Source organism: Danio aesculapii, chromosome 24, assembly GCF_903798145.1.
Source record: "Danio aesculapii chromosome 24, fDanAes4.1, whole genome shotgun sequence".
Classification (NCBI taxonomy): domain Eukaryota; kingdom Metazoa; phylum Chordata; class Actinopteri; order Cypriniformes; family Danionidae; genus Danio; species Danio aesculapii.
In genome coordinates, this window is record NC_079458.1 from 21,094,954 (window position 1) to 21,115,190 (window position 20,237).

The 20,237-nt window shown below is 33.6% G+C and overlaps 1 protein-coding gene across 2 annotated transcripts; it reads left to right on the forward strand.

Annotated features, from left to right (window-relative positions):
* Positions 1-775: 775 nt before the first annotated feature.
* On the forward strand, positions 776-16,418 carry si:ch211-161h7.4 (uncharacterized). Of its 2 annotated transcripts, none has more exons than XM_056450989.1 (17): positions 776-1,078; positions 1,847-1,890; positions 1,981-2,051; positions 2,165-2,359; positions 3,240-3,444; positions 3,521-3,601; positions 3,704-3,769; positions 3,863-4,018; positions 4,861-5,297; positions 6,364-6,732; positions 7,811-8,362; positions 8,436-9,057; positions 9,196-9,269; positions 9,463-9,621; positions 12,628-12,788; positions 14,565-14,655; positions 14,752-16,418. In XM_056450989.1, exons 1-17 carry the CDS (start codon positions 1,070-1,072, stop codon positions 14,829-14,831), a joined length of 3,372 nt encoding a protein of 1,123 aa, XP_056306964.1. In that variant the 5' UTR covers positions 776-1,069; the 3' UTR covers positions 14,832-16,418. The 2 variants fall into 2 exon arrangements, with proteins under 2 accessions (XP_056306964.1, XP_056306965.1); XM_056450990.1 differs by having other exon boundaries at positions 3,243-3,444.
* The last annotated feature ends 3,819 nt before the right edge of the window (positions 16,419-20,237 follow it).

The following is a 20,237-nucleotide window of genomic DNA, read 5'->3' on the forward strand; positions in this document are numbered from 1 at the left end:
CTGGCCTGTCACCATTTAGCCTATTTAAAAACGAATGGACTTTTTTAGACTTAGACAGTAAGTTAGTTAGTAGCTTCCCGTCAAAGGCTGTGGGCCCTAAACATGTTTAAGTAAATGTGGTAAAATCTTGAAGTCGGTTTCCAAGTTAGAGTCTATCTATGGCAGAGATGGCCAAAGTTGGCCCACAGTAACCTTTAATTTGGCCCTTCATCCGAGAAGAGCGGGAGAATGAATGATGGGGAATGCCTTTAACAGAGATCGACATTCATAATCTAACTTAACTTTTGTTTTTTAACTGTTGAGCTACAAAAAAGCAAACTGAAATTAAATGTTTCGATTAAATGTTGTGAATGAGTCAGATTTAAAAAATAAATAAAAAGTGAATGTATTTTTTTGTGTTATAATTGGGATTGTTTATGTTTTATTTATTTTAAGATGTTCATTATAAACTGTACAAAAAATTATAATTATTAATACAATGAAAGTATTTTAAATGTAATAATTAATAAAATTAATAAAATTATATAATCAATTATTAAATGAACTATAATAATAAATTAGGAAATTACATTGACAACTTTACAGTTTGGTATATTTACCGCCACCCTCAAACAAGATAAGTTTTTGGCCCTTCTTAAGAAAAAGTTTGGGCAGCCCTGGTCTATGGTAATGCATCTACGCTATACGACACTCCGCGGCTATAGGTGGCAGCATTTCATTGTGGGTCTTCCTCCCGCACAGGAAGAAAAATGAGCGGGAGAATTTGTGTTGTTATTGTGGGCCGAATACTGTTAGGGACTCTATGCAACACAATAAGCTATTTCGTGAGATATTAGCATATAAATACTTGCTTTCCTCAGATATTTTTAGCGTAAAACTAAAATAAATGTAAGGGTCTTACATTAGCATCGAGACTGTTGTTTAAATAAATAAGAGTGCTATGTAATCTACGAATGGCGGTCAGCTAACAGTCATGTTTAGAAGGAGGCGAATAAACGGATTATTTACGGGTTTATGAGCTTCACTGGTGGACATATATATCTTTTATCCTGGGCTGGACTTCACCACGATGTCGCAGGTCAGTAGTTAAGCGTAAACGTAACTTGGAAAACATCATTACTTGTAAAATAGGCTGTCAGTGGTCGCGTCTCAAAAACAACTGAGCTCCCTACTTACACAGCATTTAAGGACACAACAGGCTCTAGAATACTTTATAAGTAGGCATTTCACCAAAGTTTTTATAATTTTCTCCCAATCAATGAATATTGAAAACAAATGGTGTCACGGTTTTCAAAACATTCTGTTTCACAATATTACAGCTTTTAAATGTATTGTAATCCCTTAAATAAAAATATAGAAATATAGCATATTATTAATTATGATGTATCCTTTATATTATTATATTAGTTTATTCTATTATGTAATTTTTAATTATGTTAGAATATTCATTTTATATTCTGTCTTCATTATAATAGAGTAATAATTGAGCCATAATTTTATATATGAAGTAATATTATATAGTGTTTTGAATTTCTTTAAATGCTATTGATTGCTGTATTCTTTCAAAAAATAAAACAAATATTATAAGAAATAGTTATACATTTATTAATAAATATTAAATTGTTCCTTTAAATTTGTATCAATTTCACAGGTTGGGATCATTGTATTATTAATCAAATAAAATCAGGCTTAGAGAGTAAAAGAGACTTATTTTTTTACAATTTTTATTTGACAAAATATCACATCAAAATGAATGTGTGTTTACTACATGAAAAGATATATGACTTTGTGATTATATAATGTATTGCTGCTTCATATGAACTTGTGTTTGAATGAATTTTTTTAGGTCAAAGCAAAAAAGAAACTGCATTATTACCAAGGACATGAAATGTAAGTAATGAACTACTTGAGTAAATAATAAACAACATATTTCAAGTTAATATCTGAAACATGTCATTACATGTTGCTACTGATTTTCAGAGCCACGTCTGATTACAAGGTGAACGAGGTCCTTAGCCTGCGTGACATTGACAAGCTCTTTGATGAAATTGGTATTTATATTCTTGCCTTTATCTAATTGCTGAAATTGTCATTTCACTGCCACCTTGTCATGCTATTTGTTGTATGACACCTAATTCTTCTTTGTTGTTGTTGTTATTGATAGATGCTGACTCTCATTTGGGATTGCCTCTGCTTTCGCCCTTGCCCAAAAACACTGTAAATGGTGAAAAGAAAAGTGAAAGTTCATCTAGTTCTGAAATGCTGAATGCATTTCAATCATCTAAACAGATTGAAGTGGAACACAAAGAAGTCTCGATCCAAGAAAATGGCATTGAAGAGGATGAACTAATGGATAAAGGTAATATTTACCACATCATGCAGAATTATAAACCTGAATCTGTAGATTTATAATAAATGTTTATTTAAATAGAGGGAAAGCATATACAGCAAACTGTATGATGTAAACCAAGTACTGCATCAAGGAGTTGTTGTTCTTATTTTGAGAATTAATATTATTTTATCATATCATAAATTTATTTTATATTACATGTTTTAACATTATGCTTGTTTTTTTATTACAGTTGCAAGACAAAATGTTAAATTACTGTAAACAACATATCAAAATAATATTATATTGACTTATTGTTTTCATACTCATTGATTTTGCCATTAAAATCACCTATTGCTACTGAAATTGCTACTGAAGTACTTAAATTGATGATTACAACACAATTACTTGCTGCTGATTAAAAAAAGCATCTAAAAAAATGAAATCTTTAAATGTATATTTATATTAGTCAAAAAGTTTAATAGTAACAAACTGAAATGCTATTTTAAAATTGTAAAATGTTAATATAAAATTATACAGTTAACTGTGTTGTAGACCAATTATTAAAAACATTGAACCAATTATTGCAGGTCTAACGGTAATGCTTCTGGGCAACCAGATTTTCTTCTTTTTTTTTAATCATTGTTTAAAATTACTGCACTCAAATTATGTTTGCTGTTTGTTCGAAGTACCTAAAATGAGCCGAAACAGCTAAGTTTTTGGGGGAACAGCTTAAATGTTTTATGATCGATCCACTTAAATTTATAAAAACTAATAAGTTAACTTATTTCCTTCATGTTGTCCAAACACATTAATTGTGTGGAACCCAACATTTTTTTACAGTGTAGTTATTAAGCTTATCATCTTCAATTAATACTTGCTGTTACAACTGATACTTTTTTATTCCTAGAAGAGAGCCCATTTAAAGGAATCGCTCCCATAAAGACATCCAGCCCTATTGTTATGGAAACAAATCGGGATAAAACAGTTGATGGAGTGAGGCCTGTGGCTGATCCGCTTTTCTTTGGAGTTGAGGATGAGGAACCCGTTGGTGGAGACATAAGTGAGGCATCCTGCACACAGCAGTCAGAAGCTGTGAAGGAATCGCTCAATATGTAAGGGTAAAGAGACTGGTAACTGTTATTGTTTGTTTTGTCTTGTTGCCTAACTGTTATTATCTCTGCTTTGAAGTGATAGTGGGTCTCTGGCTTCACCACCGGAAAAGCTTGAGTTTAGGAAAACTACTAATCCAAATGCTGACGCATTATCAAGGTCAGATATTAATATGTAACAACAACATTGTAGCATTCAAGTGTGTTTAATTTGATACCTGTTTTAATGCAGTAAATTCTGAAATAAAATTTTATTTTTCAGCATGAAGTTTGCAGAAAACACTAAAGCACCAGTGCAAGCCACCCAGTCTTCACCTTCAGAAATGATGTAAAGAAAACTAATTTTGTAATGTTGCATCAAAGTTGTTCTTTTTATTAGGATCTGCACATGTCTCATTAAATCCACTTTTTGAATATTAAGGGATGAAGATCCAAGTCAGATTTCTCCTGTTTTGGTTGAGGAGTGTGAAGATAAACTTGAGGCTGAGCAATACCAGAACCAGGTGGCGGAGGATTCAGTCAGAGGACTGTCTTTCCAACACAAGCTTAAAAAGGCTTTGATGCCTAAATCCCCATGGTGAGTTTCAATGTGACATTCTGAGCTTAAACTGCTTGTTATTCATCATTTGGTAGAGCATGCAAAGAGGATTTGCTTTTTCTTGACTGTCAACAACACAACCCTCAAACTTCTGATTGAGGGTTCAAGTAGACATTGTTCATGGGATGCCAGTGAAAATCATAGATTGACATTATGCAAATTTGTTTTACCTTTATCCTAAATATGACACATTTTTCTCCTTGAAGTGCATCCGTCATATATTAAAAGGCAGCTTGTTAGATTTAATAACTAACTTTCATGAGACCTTGAATAACCACAGACACTCAAACTGAATCTTTCTGAAGCAATATTATGGACGTTTTGAATTTCACTGTGCTATAGGAAAAATAATCTGAATGGACAAAATACAAACTCAAAAGAGCTTTAGCCATATATATTTGTGATAATAATGTCATGTTAAAATACCAAGCATAATTATATTTTCATGATGGATAAAAATAAAGCCAAAGTATCTTCCACTCAGTTGTTAACATGTATATGGATTTTTTTGTAGCTTTATCTTATTATTTAACATTAATTGTTTCAGTTCTTTTGAATGGAAGTTCCCCCAAACATAATTTTAAATGAAGTAATCATTGTGGATAAAGTTAATGAGTCTGTTCAATCGATTGTTTCTTTTGGGAGGAAATAAAATCCATTTATCATGCACTTTTTAATTCTTTCAAACTTTGCAGTCTGTTTGCATCATAATCATAATCATAATCGACTATATATAACACACTGTGTGCAAGGGAATATCCTAAGAAAACTTAATGAGGCAGCCATTGTTACTTTAACCCTAACACAGTTTTATTAATAAGTTCCAGGAAACAAGCAGGCGTTTCAGCAGCTCTTCCACCTGCAGATTTAGAGGAGGACTTCATGATCCTGGATGATGAGGCTCCTGTACTTTTTATCATTCCTCGCAAGGCAGATGCTAGCAAGAATAAAAGACCTGTCCCAGCAGACACTACGAAGGAGAATGCTGAGCTACCATCAGCAGATCAGCCCCCACAGAGTGAAGCTCATCCTGCCAGTCGGCATGGGACGGACACTAAAAAAAAACAAGTGCAAGTTGACTCTGCTAAACAAAATCTGAAAGGAAAACGTGGAAAGGCTTCAAAAAAGGCTGCCAAAGACTCAGTGTCTGATGTGGTTGTAGAAGATGGAGCAAATACTGTTACTGAAGCACTGGAGGAAAGGGTCTGTGATCAGGCCTCAACTCAAAATGTACAGGAACACAAAGCAGTGCCAGCAGGTAAGTCACTTTTGTCAAATCTTACATTGGTTATGTAGGATAATGGCGTATACTATAGAGTGAACCTAGGGTATTCTTGGGGTCTTCAATTTCTAAAATAAAATATTAGGTTTAAAAAGTCTTAAATTCATTGAAATATTGTGTTGTAGGTCTTATTTTTCCTATGTCCATGGAAAGCTACCCAATTAGGTCAACACTCACACAATTACTAACATTCAATCTCAATAAATTTTTTAACAAAGGTTTATTTATTAACTTTATTTAGCAATATGCTTTAATTATCTTCCGTACAATAGCATTATTTTAAATGTTTTTTTTTAATGTTTTAACTGGGCCATTAGAAAAAATCTTTAGCGTTTAGCCTGAAGTCTGAAATTTTAGGGATAATGGTCTTAAAAAGTCTTAAATTTGACCTGATGAAACCTATAGAAACCCTAAACCTAAATGTTTTGGAAGGTTAAGAATTTAATTGCATGTGAAAACCAAATAACAGGTTTGGGCACAATAAGTTATTTTTGGGTTGTTTTGAACTGAAGCGTCTTATGGTGACCAAGGTATTAGTTCAATTAAAAATAAATGCTGTAAATGCGTTAATATTTTGAATTCAGCATTACTTTAGAAAATCATGTAAATGTTGTTTACTTTGGTAGTAAAGTAGAATTTTTTGCTGTTACTCAAATATTTCGTGTCACCTTTCTTCTGAAATCTTAAATACTGTCATTCGGTGCTTAAACAATATTTTATGTTTTTTGATAATAAGAAAATTACGATATCTTGTAAAGAATTATTTGATTATTAGAAAATATTTAACTTAAATTTCACATTAAAGGAAACTAACTATCTTTGCTAATACAAGTATTCATTTCTCAAAATAGTAGATGTAGATGTGAAATCTTTCCTGTGACACTTAAACATTTGTACATTTTTTGTACAGTTTGAAAGCACTGTATTAATGCATATTCTTTAACAGTATACTAATCGTTTTTATGTATTCACTATTGCAAAATATATTTAGATATTTTAACCTGTAATTAAATTTAGTAATTTTTTTGTGCAATTATTGCAGGAAAGAGACGTAGAAATAGCAAGCCACCTGAGCCTGCTGAACTTACTGAAAATGGTGAAACCGAAACTCATGGCAGCAAAGAAATCCCAGAGTCTAGAACTACAAAGAAATCCACAAAATCATCTAACCAAGGGAGACAAGGGTCAAAAGCAAAGAAGAAATCCAATAAAGTCAATGTAGCAGATCTTCACACTGCAAACTCAGTGAAATCCAGTAAAAATCGCAAGAACAGCAAAAAGGAGAACAGTGTCTCAAAGACAAAGAAACAAAGTTCTAAACAACAAATAGAGTTGGTGCATCCTTCCTGTGAGGAGCAAGAGCATGAACCTTCACCTGCTATCAGCGAGCAAGAGGAAGAACAAAGAACAGGTCAGTTTTTCTGGCACTGGCTTAATAACGCAGCAATACATTGTTTTCAAGAAATCTGGAAAATCATCTGCCTTCAATTCACTTTGGCTCAAAATTGTGTTATTGAGAGAAAAGAAAATGATAATATAAATTAAATGTAAAGTCACATTAACATAAAGAACATGATATCATTGATGTTTTAACAATGTGTGAGTTACAAACATTGGTAGAGGAAAACTTAGAACAACACTATAGTATTTAATATTTTTGTGAAACCATTTTTTAATTTATTGACTGCATAGCTATATGTTTCTTTTCAAAGATGTGAATTAAACGTGTGCGCAAAACTAGAATACTAATCTTTGGGCATGCAGACATTTTTCAAAATGTATTTTCAAATGTATTCGCATCTTTGTCTTTTTGTCAAGCATTTTTTACACACAATTCACATAAAAATAGGCTAATCGAAACATAGCTACTGATTCAATGATATATTTCTTAAAACAGTAATTTGTATATATACTTGATATATATGATATAACACCCCTAACAATCACAATTGATATTTCAATCAATTTCGTAAAAAAAAAAAAAAACATAAAAAAACAACAACAAAAGATTATATCGGGATCTCTAAATTATAATATTTATATATAATTATATTTTTCCTATTATAATAAGCCTGCTCCCTCTCTCCAACAACAAATTCTGTAATTTTAACAGTTTTCAGAATAAAAAAGAAATGAAACCACAAAAAACAAATGATAAACATAATTTGGTGTGTAAACATGTATTATAAATACCAAACTTAAGTTAAGCTAAGCTGAAAATGGAAAATCTGCTATATTAATACATGTCCAATTTATCACCATTTCAAATGTGCATTACCCTTGCTTGGCATTAAGTGCTTTATATGAGTGGCTTTAGAAAATAATTAGCAGGATATTTTTAATTAATTATAATAACAAAGTAAATGTAAATGCGTTGCTTTAGTTAAAAAGACCTCAAACACTTTCAAGTAATTAGGCATCTCTGAAAACCAATTGTGCTGCTGAAACTATTTATGCGCTGTCTTTTTTCTCTCCCTTGTATGTTATAGTTCTGAATAAACAATCTCCAGTCAAAAAGCAGAAGAGCAAAGAAACAAAAACAGTGGAACCAAAACCAAAGGATCCACCACCAATTTTATCAGACATTTCTTCTGACAGTCCTTTGTGTGTAAAGAGGAAGAGGAATCCTCCAGGACAATGGTGGCTCACCAGCCTAAATGAAAGTACCACAGATCTTCAGCCAAAGCATGTGATGTGTACAACACAAAGACCAAAAGCCAACACAAAAACAGCAACAAAAAAAACACCTGCTGTTGATTCAGATGAAACACCGTCTCTCAGGCCTGCCCAGGAGATTAAAAAGAAACAGAAGAGTCGCAATGTGTCGGACAGTAGTAAAAAGGTGATAGCAGGTGCCAATGGATGTGATGCTGGAGCTGGGAAAAAGACGCCCAAGAAAAAAGGTGGTCAGAGGAAACAAAAACCAACAGCCGCTCCACTGACAACCTCAGGTCAGGAAGAGGGATCTGGTCTGAATGATAATGCTGTGGAAATTAGTCCAGAATGGTGTAGTCCTCGCAGGCAACACAGCGTCCTAGCAGGTAAACTCATTCCTAAACTAATTCCTCATTCCTAAATCCTTAGTTTTTGTTCTTACATGTTTTTCTTGAACAGGTGGGAAGAGAGTGTTTGACTCAGTCTACTCGCGAGACACTGGATCTGCAAAGAAACGGCTTTCATCATCTTTTAGAAGGCCAGAGGTTTCTGAACCAGACAATATTCCACAAAAAAGACAAAGAAAAGCTCCTTCCAATTGGTGGGAGACGCCACAGTCTCAGGAAACAGCCAATGAGCTTCCACCACCATGCAGTCCTCCTCCACAAAAGTCCCAACACAGTCCAAATAAAGTATCAAACACTCCTAAAAAGAAAGGAAATTTAGCAAAATCACAAAAAACAAAGAATCATGCCAAGAACATAAAACGAAAGATCGTCAACACACCAAAATCAATCAAACGGTCTTTAGCCTCAATGAATGCCATTTTTGCTTCTGCAAAAAATGAAAACATTGTCAAAAGTGGACAAAGACGCAGAAAGCTGGGCCGCAGAAACCTCCTTCACTCTCTTGAGGACCAGTCGGATCACTCGAGTGAGACTATGGCCCACACTGATGATCAGATGCAGGGAATGAGCCACATGTCCTTGGGCTTCACCAGTGGTGTTACTGTGGAGCCATCAGCAAACAGAAATAAAACCACTGTCCGAGTTTCCAGTGGTTGTAACCGATTATCTGATGTGTAAGTTCATTTATAAAACAATCAAAATTTGAGGTCATATATTTTTCTTAACTTTCCTCGTAGGAGGGTAAAAATATGCAGATTTTACAGTTTAAGCTGTTGTGCCTCTCCAATGAGTTTGTTTTGTTTGTTTTGAAGTGACATAGATTTCAGAAGTGGGCCATCTTCAATGCTTGAGCTTCAGCAACATGATGAGGATGATGATGATATTGGTGAGTTCCCTTACAATGTCATTTAAGCTTGCAATGTGTCATTTCTCTCCTGCCAAATAAAATAGCAAAAATAGATTTACCATATGCTGTTATTGTGTTTTGCCTTAAACAAATCAAAAGTGTTGTCAAGGAAATCCACCTATAAATCAGCAGTATGGTAAACTTAACTGTTTTTTCCCCTTATGATTTTCAGATTTGCCATCATCTAGAATGACTCATGTGCGACAGACTGCACGGGTGTTGGCACGCTGTGATGTCTGTGGCCCTCCATTGCAGCCTGTTGTGCTAGAAGATGAGGACTGGAACAACCTACACGCGTGGTTCGCTCACCTGTGGCCCCCAGCATCTAAAAGTAATGATAATACAAACACAAATATATTCAGTCTACACACAAGACTATTTCACATATCGGTAGCCATGTTACAGGCAAAGCATTTCACTTTATTTTTATTATGGTCTTCCCTCTCATTAGCTGGGTTTCTATCACTCTGTGTTAATGAACATTTCGAAAAATTGAATGGTGCAAATGACAGAATAAAAAAAAAAAAACTTAATTTGCAAAAATGTTTTTATGCTTGCCTGAGGTTGTTTTTATGCAAATAATGGGAGGTGGAAACACATTTGGCAAATAAACTGTGCTCTCCTTTATGCATGTTGGTTACTATGTTACCAATACTACTGTCAAATTAAACTTCAAACAAGTTTGACCTTTTTATTTATGCTGCTTACATAATTAAAATCAAAATTAACATTTTAGCCTTTTGTTTGTATAGAATTTGGGTCATTTTTTTATTGTCTAAACAGTAGAAACCTTTTAAATTATTAATTAATACACATAATACAGATTTTAATATAGATTTGAACTTCAAAGTAGAAGCTGATGGGAACTAACTTAAATAGGACTTTGAATAGTTTATATAGGACTTATACACTTGAGTGGACAATGTGCTTTCTATAAAAAAAAACATTAGCTTCCTGTCACTTAAATTTTTACTTTCGTTTTTGATTATTATTGATTTAAATCATCTTTTGGAGTAAATGAAGTTCATCTATTGTTTTTTTTTATTGTTTTTTTATTATTATTTTTTTTACTAATTCAGGGAGCTGAACAGAAGAGAAAAACTGATAGCTTGGTCCATAATTCATGGGACTTCAGAACTTATAGCCTTTAATACTACAGTGTACTTGCTCTTATGCATATGTGCAGCTCTTCTATGACTTTTGAAATAACAAAACCATAAGACAGACCACAGAGCAGTACATTAGTGGTAGCTTACCTTCTATGTTAGTGTATGTTGTATGTTTAAATAGTATTAAACAATTGCATTTATAAATAAAACTAAGTACTGTAATGTTGTAATGCAAACGAGAATGAGATAGATATGAGATGCACCAATCTATCACACTATAGGTAATGTGCTGATTGATCTTTTTTTTCAATGAGCACATGAGCTATAGCATTAGAAAGGCAGATATAAAATATTAATGGTATAGATTAAGGCTGCACATGATATCGTTTTAGCTTCGAAATTGCAATGTGTAAATCAGCAAGTCACATCGATGGGATTATAATAACCAGCCACCACAGTTCAGAACGTTATTTGTGGGGTCATCGAAAAGTTTAACCCTAAAAAACATGTAAAAGACATGTGTTTTTGCCATTTCACCTGCGACTATGATTTCAACTTAAACCAAGAGATTACAGTGATATTAGTAATATAAACAAATCAGTATATAAACAAAGGTATATAAACAAAATGTATAGTTTTTTTTTATAATTTATAAAAATATACTGTTAATAATTACATAATATTATTATTATTATTATATTTCTGTACATCAATATCATTAGATTTCACAGAAAACCAATAAATTCAGTTGTATCTTTGTTAAACTTTATTCATCTTTGCTTGTAATTTATTATTTTTTTTGCAGATATTCATTTATTCATTCATTCATTCATTTTCTTTTTCGGCTTGGTCCCTTTATTAATCTGGGGTCGCCACAGTGGAATGAACCACCAATTTATCCAGCATCTGTTTTATGCAGCGGATGCCCTTCCAGCTGCAAACTATAACTGGGAAACACTCATTAACACTCATTCACACACATACACTACGGACAATTTTGCACTCAAACCAGTGACCTTCTTACTGTGAGGTGATTGTGCTACCCACTGCGCCACTATGATGCCCCTTGCAGATACTCGTCTACAAAATAATCCCAATCAATGTAAGGTTATAAATTCTTTCCAAATGGAGTTGTAAGTCATCTTGTGAAATTATATTCATATCACAATACAGTTGAAGTCAGAATTATTAAACCCCCTGAAATATTAGTCTCCTGTTTTTTTTCCCCAATTTCTGTTTAACGAAGAGATTTTTTTCAGCACATTTCTAAACATAATAGTTTACTTTAGCTTTGCCATGAAGACAGTAAATAATGTTTGACTAGATATTTTTCAAGACACTTCTATACAGCTTAAAGTGATATTTAAAGGCTTAACTAGGCTAATTACGTTAACTTGGCAGGTTAGGGTAATTAGCCAAGTTATTGTATAACGATTATTTGTTTTGTAGACTATCGGAAAAAATACAGCTTAAAGGGGCTAGTAATTTTTTTACCTTAAAATATTCTCCAGAAGAGAAAAAGTTATCAGACGTACTGTGAAAATTTCCTTGCTCTGTTTAACATAATTTGGGAAATATTTAAAAAAGGAAAAATAATTCAAAGGGGGTTTAATAATTCTGATTTCAACTGTATATAAAAACTAAATATTGCAATGTCTTTTTCCCAATGTTGTATAGCCCTAGTGTAGATCAATGAAAACACATTAATACTGATTGGAAACAGGGCACAAGTGACAAATATACACTTCAGTCTCAGATATAAGTATATTTGTTTATTAAAATGACTTAAAAGAAATCTATAAAGTAAGTTAGTTCTCTCACTAAATTCATGATAAATTGTCATAAGAATGGGATTCTGTAGTTAGAAAAGCATCTACTTTTTTCCTTGTCATTGCTGTTTATAATGCCATTACTGTCCATCCGCTTAAGGTGTTTGACTTTCTCCACAGTGCTTTAATGTAGAAAATTCTCAGCAGGATTCAAATGCACCACACAGATAATTGGTCCATGCTGTGAGGTTTGGTTGCAAAGCGCATTTAACGCTTATCACATAAAAGCCCAGGACGTGAGATGAAGACACAAGCACATTGGGGGCAGTTGTTTGCATCAGGCATAATGTGCTTTGGCGGCCTGAGATTTATCTTTTTTTGTGTAGAAAAAGAAAAATTGCTATCCTGTAACCTATCCTTCATTCATATAGCTTGTTCATGCGCTGTTTTTCATTCTAGATGGACAAGTTATTAGTCCTGATGACTTCCACTGGCACTCCCATGGAGGCAGAGCAATGGGTCACATGGTTGACCTCCAGAGCCGGTCTTTCTCTCACGGAAAGATTCTGTTGGGGTCTTTCATGAAGAAACCTCCGCAGGTGGACCTTGATACGATTTCGGTGAGTAGAAAGCATCATTTTTAAAAGAGTTTAACACAAACAATTGGCCTGTTGACCCGAATCTGCTAGAATGACTACAAATGCAGTATTATACACATGTACCCAACGCATATACATGCATAAATAATAATTTAGTAAATTAAAACTAAGACTAAAACTTGTGGTCAAAAATATTTCTGTTAACTGAAACTGATATAAAATTATAATTAGCAAAAAAGAAACATTTTGGGACTAAATAAGCGCCCATTCTGTCTATGTTTATGTAAAAAAATATTTTCTGTATAAACATAAAACATTTGTTTTATTTTTTTCTTCATCTGCCAGAAAAACGTAAAGTAGGCATGTTTTGTTATATTGAGTTTCAGATGTTATTATTTAAATCATGCATTTTCATTTTACTTTACTTTACTAGTTGTTTTGGTTCAGTGTCTGTTCAACCTATTTTTTATTTTTTATTGCTTGGAGGTTTGCACAATACTTAAAGTAAACTGTGCAAACACTTTGCTTTGATCTAAAACTTTTAATTTAACATTTATTACTTAAAACAAAAATTTTAATTAAATACATGAAACTAAATTGAAATTTATTCTTGAAGCAAAAATTAAACTAAAATGTTTAATGGTGTTGACTTAAATGCTAAACTATAATAACTTATCAAAATTAATTAAGATGGCAAAAACATTGATAAAAAGTTGAGCAGCATAAGCACAGGCGATATATTATAATTGATTTAATAATTATTATTTTATGTAATTACATTTATATAGCCCTTCTCTAGACACTCAAAGCGCTTTACACATTGGTAGGGAATCTCCTCATCCACCACTAGTGTGCAGCATCCACCTGGATGATGCGACAGCAGCCATATTGTGCCAAACCACACACCAGCTGATTTGGTGTCGAAGCCAATTATGTGGGGATGGTTAGGAGGCCATGATGGACAGAATTTGGCCAGGATGCCGAGGTTAAATCCCTACTTTTTTTTTCTTTTCTTTTGAAGAACATCCTGGGATTTTTTTACGGTTTAATGTCTCATCCGAACAACAGCGCTCACTGAGCAGTATGAGTCCCCTTCACTATACTGGGCCATTAGGACCCACACAGACCGCAGGTTGAGTGCCCCCTGCTGGCCTCACTAATACCACTTCCGGCAGTAACCTAGCTTTCCCATGTGGTCTCCCATCCAAGCCCTGCTTAGCCTCAGTGGGCGACCATGTGAGAGTTGCAGAGAGTTAGCTGCTAGCTAACAATTGTCACAGAAATTGTTGCGATAAGCAATTTTATTGTCATTTTTAAATCATTTTATGCCACTGATTATATAATGATTATATAACAGCATAAAAATGCAAATAGCCATAAACACTTCAAAATACTTAGCATTCTTAAAATTATTTAAATTCTATGATTTGATGTTAAAAAGGTAAGCGTCCTATTTTATATACTATTAAATGCCCTATTAGGTAAATGTTCCATTATAAACTTTGACACCGGTGAGGTAGAATGTAAATGTCAACGTAAAAAGGGCTTTAATGTTATTTGTGAATTTGTAAATATATTTTGCAATGGCAAAAAAAGATTGCGGTCATCTAAAAGAATTGCACAGTAAGTCAATATATTGATTATTGTGGCAGGCCTAATGACAATACGTTTCACTATCCTTTTCTGCTTGTATGTTTTTTTTTCATCATCCCATCAAATGTATTTCTGTCATTCTGTATAATTGTGTGTGCATTATATGACAACAGTATTTTATCTTATGTGCTTCTCTTTACAAAGGTGTTCAGCGTTATCTCAAGTTGTGTGCGTGTTGATATTGAAGGTGTGAAGTCAGTCTTCAATTCTGGACAGGTGTTTATGATACCCTCTGGTGAGTGAAGACTTGAGTCTGATTAAACCTAATCAGTTTTTATTTATTGCAAAATAGTAATATCTTATTTGTTTATTTATTTATTTATTTTTACAGGACAAATGTATTGCATCCACAACCTCTGTCAGGAACCAGCAGTGCTGATTTACCACAGGACACAGTCTGATGATACATAGAGTGGATGGACGCAATGTGACTTCAATTTCTTGCAAATATTCAGTAGTAACATTTAAAAAAAAGGTAAAATTGTAGATGATTTGTTTTTTCAAATCATACAAAAAATTGCCTGGGAAAGCTCATAAATAGTATTTTTTTGTTGTGTAAATAGCTTAAAGAAAATTTCATCCTTGGAAAAAAGATTTTATGACGCTATGTAAAAAGCTTTTCAAATCTGTGGTCTTATTAATATTTGTGTACATTTCTGTCTTTATTGACCCCCTTGTCTCCTCACCGAGAATGAAACTCTTTATGTTTTTCCACAACAAATTGGATGGCTTGTCAGCAGGGGTCAGTAGATCCTTTTCTATACTCTATTATTGCGCTTGTCCAACTTTATCTAGTTTTTATAGTCCTATGTAGTGCTGTTTATTTGAGGTAAATGTGGAAACATAAAATTTCTTCTTTAGTTTTTTTTTTTAAATAACATTCCTCTGCATTTGTAATTGTAATATTGATGTGAAATCTTTTTCTACCATTTTGGGAATGTATTTATGCATAGATCTGTAAGAGTTTTTGAGTTATGCCGTTTAAAGCTTGCATTTTCATTTACATCATCAGTTTTTTTTTCTTTTTTTAAGCTTTATAAGCATATATAAATGTTTTTGTGAACTAAGCAAAATACCAAGAGATGATACATTTCCATTTTTGCTGGAATTACAGACTTTGATCTTCATCTCTGTCACTGTACCAAAATTTAAAATAAGTGTGACATTTGCTTCTGCACTGCATTTTTTCCTGGTCACTTACTCTGAACCCTTTTTGTGAAGACCTGGGGACCTTTTAGCGTTTAATTATGCAATATGCTTTTAACCTCAGACATGCAGTGGAAACGCAAGATGAAAAATATGAGACGAAATACCTTAAAATGGCTTTTCATAGCAAATCATAATACTTTAAACAAGTTTATCCTTCTACCATATAAAGCACTGCAGAAATATTTGACACAAGTGTGATACTGATAAAGTCTTTTTGTTTATAAAAAATAATGTATTATTCTTGCCTTAACAAGCCATATGGTTATTGTTAAGATACCTCTATCCTACTGAGGTTCAAATCCACACAAAAGTCTTATGCTAAAAAATTATATTCTGGATTAGTTTGTCCAGTCGCACCTTTCGCAAGGGCTGGAAATGTTTCATTTAAGCATTAGGAAGTCTGACTGTGTTACAATGTAATCACAGTGAATTCCTCAGCAGAAATGTGAAAAAGTCGACAATTTACCATCTCTCACTTGGAATCGAGCTGAAATAACAATAGCTATGAGCATCAATAATTCATTCGCTTTATCGCGCAAACCCACCTGTGGATTCAGGCATTTGGATTTTAGAACACAATCTGTTTAGAGGAATGAGTAAAAATCTGAAGAAGAAACATCAGTGAGCTGATGGATGACTACTAGTCACCACAGATATTTTAAACCAAGCCTTCTTAAATAATTAGCCCGATTTAAATGGATAGTTCACGAAAAGAATTTAAAGTCTTTCATCATTTACTCATCATCCACATGTTCCAAACCTGTCTGAGTTTATTTCTTCTGTTGAACATTGACATATAATATATCATTTACAGAAAGCTGAAAACCTGTAATCATTGATTTCAATGGTGTTTTTTTTTATACTATTGATGTCAGTATATTTCAGGTTTTCAGCTTTCTTCAAAATATCTTTATAACCACTTGAGTGTGAATAATTTTAGGTCATCCATCCCTTTAATACCATAAATTTGTTACCTTTATGTTGATGAACATTTCTGTATACATCTGTATCAATGTAAAGGTTATGCGAGTCGATAGCTGATGTCCAAAATGTTGTTTAGAATATAATTGGACTGGGGTTTTTTTGGGGGGAGCCTTTTGGGTTGGTATTTTCTCAAAGGATTCACAGTGTAAAATTAATTCATGTTCTGAAGGACTCTGAAAATCAATCCAACACAACCATCTATGGGCTGAAAGGGGAAATGAACTCAAAGCTTGTGAGTTTTCAGTAGCTTCTTAAGCTTGTGGAGACTCTGAGCTTAATGCATTAAAACACAGCAGCCCTTTCCTCGCTTGGTAACATTGATTACTGTGCTCTCACATTTGTGGTGCTAAGTGAATCTGAGTGCAGATGGATGAAGGACGTGGTTCAGGGTAGAAAGAAGCTCTAAAAGGGTACGTAAACTCTGGGGGTGAATTATAAATGTGGAGAAGGACAAATCACTGTTCCTCGCAGAACGTTACTGAAAAAAAACTTTAAACTTCGACATGCTAAATCCAGACATATGGAGAAAGGGGTTTGATGTAGGTTTTTCATAATATGGTCTAATGTTCAGCATTATGCTTTCACCCAAAAGCTGAAAACTAAAATAGATCAAATCCAGTGATCAGTTAACAACCTGTCAACTGAGATACATTTATCTTTCAATTCAGAAGGCAGCATCCATCTTTGCTTATGCTATACAACAAATTGTCTCAAGATCGAGTGACAGAGGCTGTTATGTTGTCTTTACCTAATCTTTTCAAAAAGTTGAACCCTTCAGGGTGAGAGCCTTGAAGGGCATAGGGAACCTGCCACTTGGAATGGACTTTTTGCATCACAAAGTAAACATGCAGATAGAATTATGGCAGTGTGTCCATCTCTTTTACCCTTACATCTTAACTCCCCCTCCCACAAAAGGTTCTTTAAAAGGACAGAATTTGAGCCTTAAATGTGGCAGCCATGATTGTTCTTTTCAGAATTTCCTTTTAGATATGCATTTCTTCCATTTGAAATGCACCGACTGCATTCAAAAACTCATGTTTATTTGTTGCCTTTTTTTTGTACTTTATTCGTTTGACGGCAGTTTTGCAGACTCATAAAACTGGACTTTTTTAGGAAAATGCCCCAGTAAAAATGGCTAGTGTCTCAGTAAATGCATTTAGTTACAGTTTTTCTTCATATGCAAGTGTATTAAATAAGAGTGGTCATCCTAGATTAAAGCTGTTTCCAAAGAAATGTATTGAGATTAATTAAAGACTTGATATCTTTGTTTGGCATGGAGCATGTAAAGAAACAGGGAAACACAGCTCAGACAAGTCAGACAAGGATTATTTATGCATTGTAAATTCCTTATAAATGACACTTAAAGGCTGTTATATTCTTAACAGAAGAAGGAAATGACAAAAGAACAACAGTGATTCAGTACAAGAAAATTTATTTTAAGACACACAAATGAAACGGCGCAACTGCATAAAATGAAAAATAAATCTTTGCAGTCCTATGTAAGAATAAAATGAATGTGCAGTTTACGCTGCTGAATAAGTGTCAAAATACATGTTTTGAACATATAACAAATTTGATAAAACAACAGCAATAGCCTATAATTAAAAATATAACATTATGATAAAACCTTTCAGTGTTGAAATCAAGTTGACTTTATGGTAATGAGCTATGACACGGTTCTGCGGCAAGCAATCAGAATGAAGGAAGTCAACCGCTTGAGAGGAGTCCAGAGAACACAGATCTGTGAACTTTGGTTCCGACCACAGTTGTTCCCAAGGGTTTAATTGTTACGGTCGCAGGATTTTCAATTATTTACAATGTTTTCTTACAGGAACATGCATTAAATAAGTTACTAGCGAGTTACTGATGTGCATTAATGTTATATATATTTATCTTTAAAAACGCAGGAATCTCATACGACAATACAAAACAGTATTGCTGCTTCAGGATATTTCAGACATATGGAGATACTGGATAATAAAGTGGAGTAAAGCCACACCACATGCAACTTGATCTTCCATTGTTAAATGAATTTGATAAAAAAAGTGTGCAACATTTTCACGCTAGAAAGCATGTTTTATGCAGGAATGTTACTGATATGCTGCAATGGCCCCTTTAAATACGAGATCAATGTAGCGATTTTTGACGGTCTAGCCGCCGGAGCTGAAGGCAGACAGCGTTGTCGCCAGGGCGGCCAGAGCGACCTTGGATGCTCTCGCCGCTTTCGGTATGAACGTATGGTTTGAATATTGCGCCGGCGCGGTGGCGTTGCTGTAGTTACCATAGTGCGTTCTATAAAAGAATGTGTTCGAAAAGTTCCGATGATGAAGAGAAGCTGCAGTAAGTGTCTGACCATCGCTGACATTAGAGGTATGTAAAAAGATAAAGTCTAGATCGGATACGCGGCTGGCCGGAAGTGCGATATGCACAACAATTATTCTACCATTTTTTATGACACTGTATAACAATAATTAATATTTTTACAGTACTGTGACGGTTGAATTTGGGGTGGGGGTTGGCGTTAAAAAATTACAATTTGTTGGCAATTTATTAGATAACAAATAATACTCAGTACAACTACTGTTTATACAGTACTTTTATGGTTGGGGTGGGGGTAGATGTTAATAAAATACAATAACTGGGAAATTTAATAAATAATATAAATAATTTGTTAACTTCCGACCGCATCCATATCCGATCTAGCAACAACGATTATTATATATGGTTGTTTCTGCATGCTTCAGGAAACTAAAGATTTTAGTATTTCTCTCTGTCATATGGTTTCAGATTATGATTTTAGTTTTTCCACATATTTTTTTTGGTTAGACTGTAGAATGTAAAGTTAATGTTTGTTGGACAGAGATTGCTATATTGTTGACTTTTCAATTTTAGGGTTAGGGTTAGGGTTAGTTGAATATATATTTTTATTCTAGATTGTGTATTGTTACCTTTTTTAGTAGCCTATTTATAATCGCAGAATGCCGTTTGTTATGTTGTCAGGTTGGTAGACCAATAGATACATTACTTTTGTTTGTATGCTTTATTTGTATATTGCTAACTTGTTTAACATTTGCAGATTGTTATTTGCTATATCGTAGAATAAATTGATCTGCTATAATGTATTTGTACACTGTCAGCTTTAACACATTGCATATTACTGTACGTGTATTGGTGGATGGATTGTCTGGCTGTTGTATTATGTATTTGTAGTTTATGCTGTTGACCTGTTCAACGTTTGTAGCTTTTTATTGTTATTTATTCTATTTACAGTTTTACTAATTATTGTAACACATTTATGTTAAGTTTATACATTTAAGTTTATAGATTGACATCCTGTGGAGTATTATTTATAGCTGTAAAATATTATTTGTTAGTGTTAGAAGAGAACCAGACTGGTGACAATGGTAGATAAAACGTCCAAGAAACGGTAATAAGATTATTTAATGAGTTGATATCTTTCTATTGTATTTTGCAGATTGGAATGGACCACATGGAGAAAAAAGGGAATCACACACCTCTGCAATGATTAGAAATTGATGGTCAGGAATTTCTTTTTTTAAATCCTTCCAAGATGAAACAGATGGTGGTTGGTATAGATAGTTAGATAGGCCTGGTCTGTGTCAG

Bases quoted from the DNA above. Each gene is read 5' to 3' on its own strand.
- si:ch211-161h7.4 (XM_056450989.1), top strand. The intron at 5,298-6,363 runs GTAAGTCACTTT...CAATTATTGCAG, and splicing joins ACACAAAGCAGTGCCAGCAG to GAAAGAGACGTAGAAATAGC. The intron at 14,656-14,751 runs GTGAGTGAAGAC...TTATTTTTACAG, and splicing joins GGTGTTTATGATACCCTCTG to GACAAATGTATTGCATCCAC.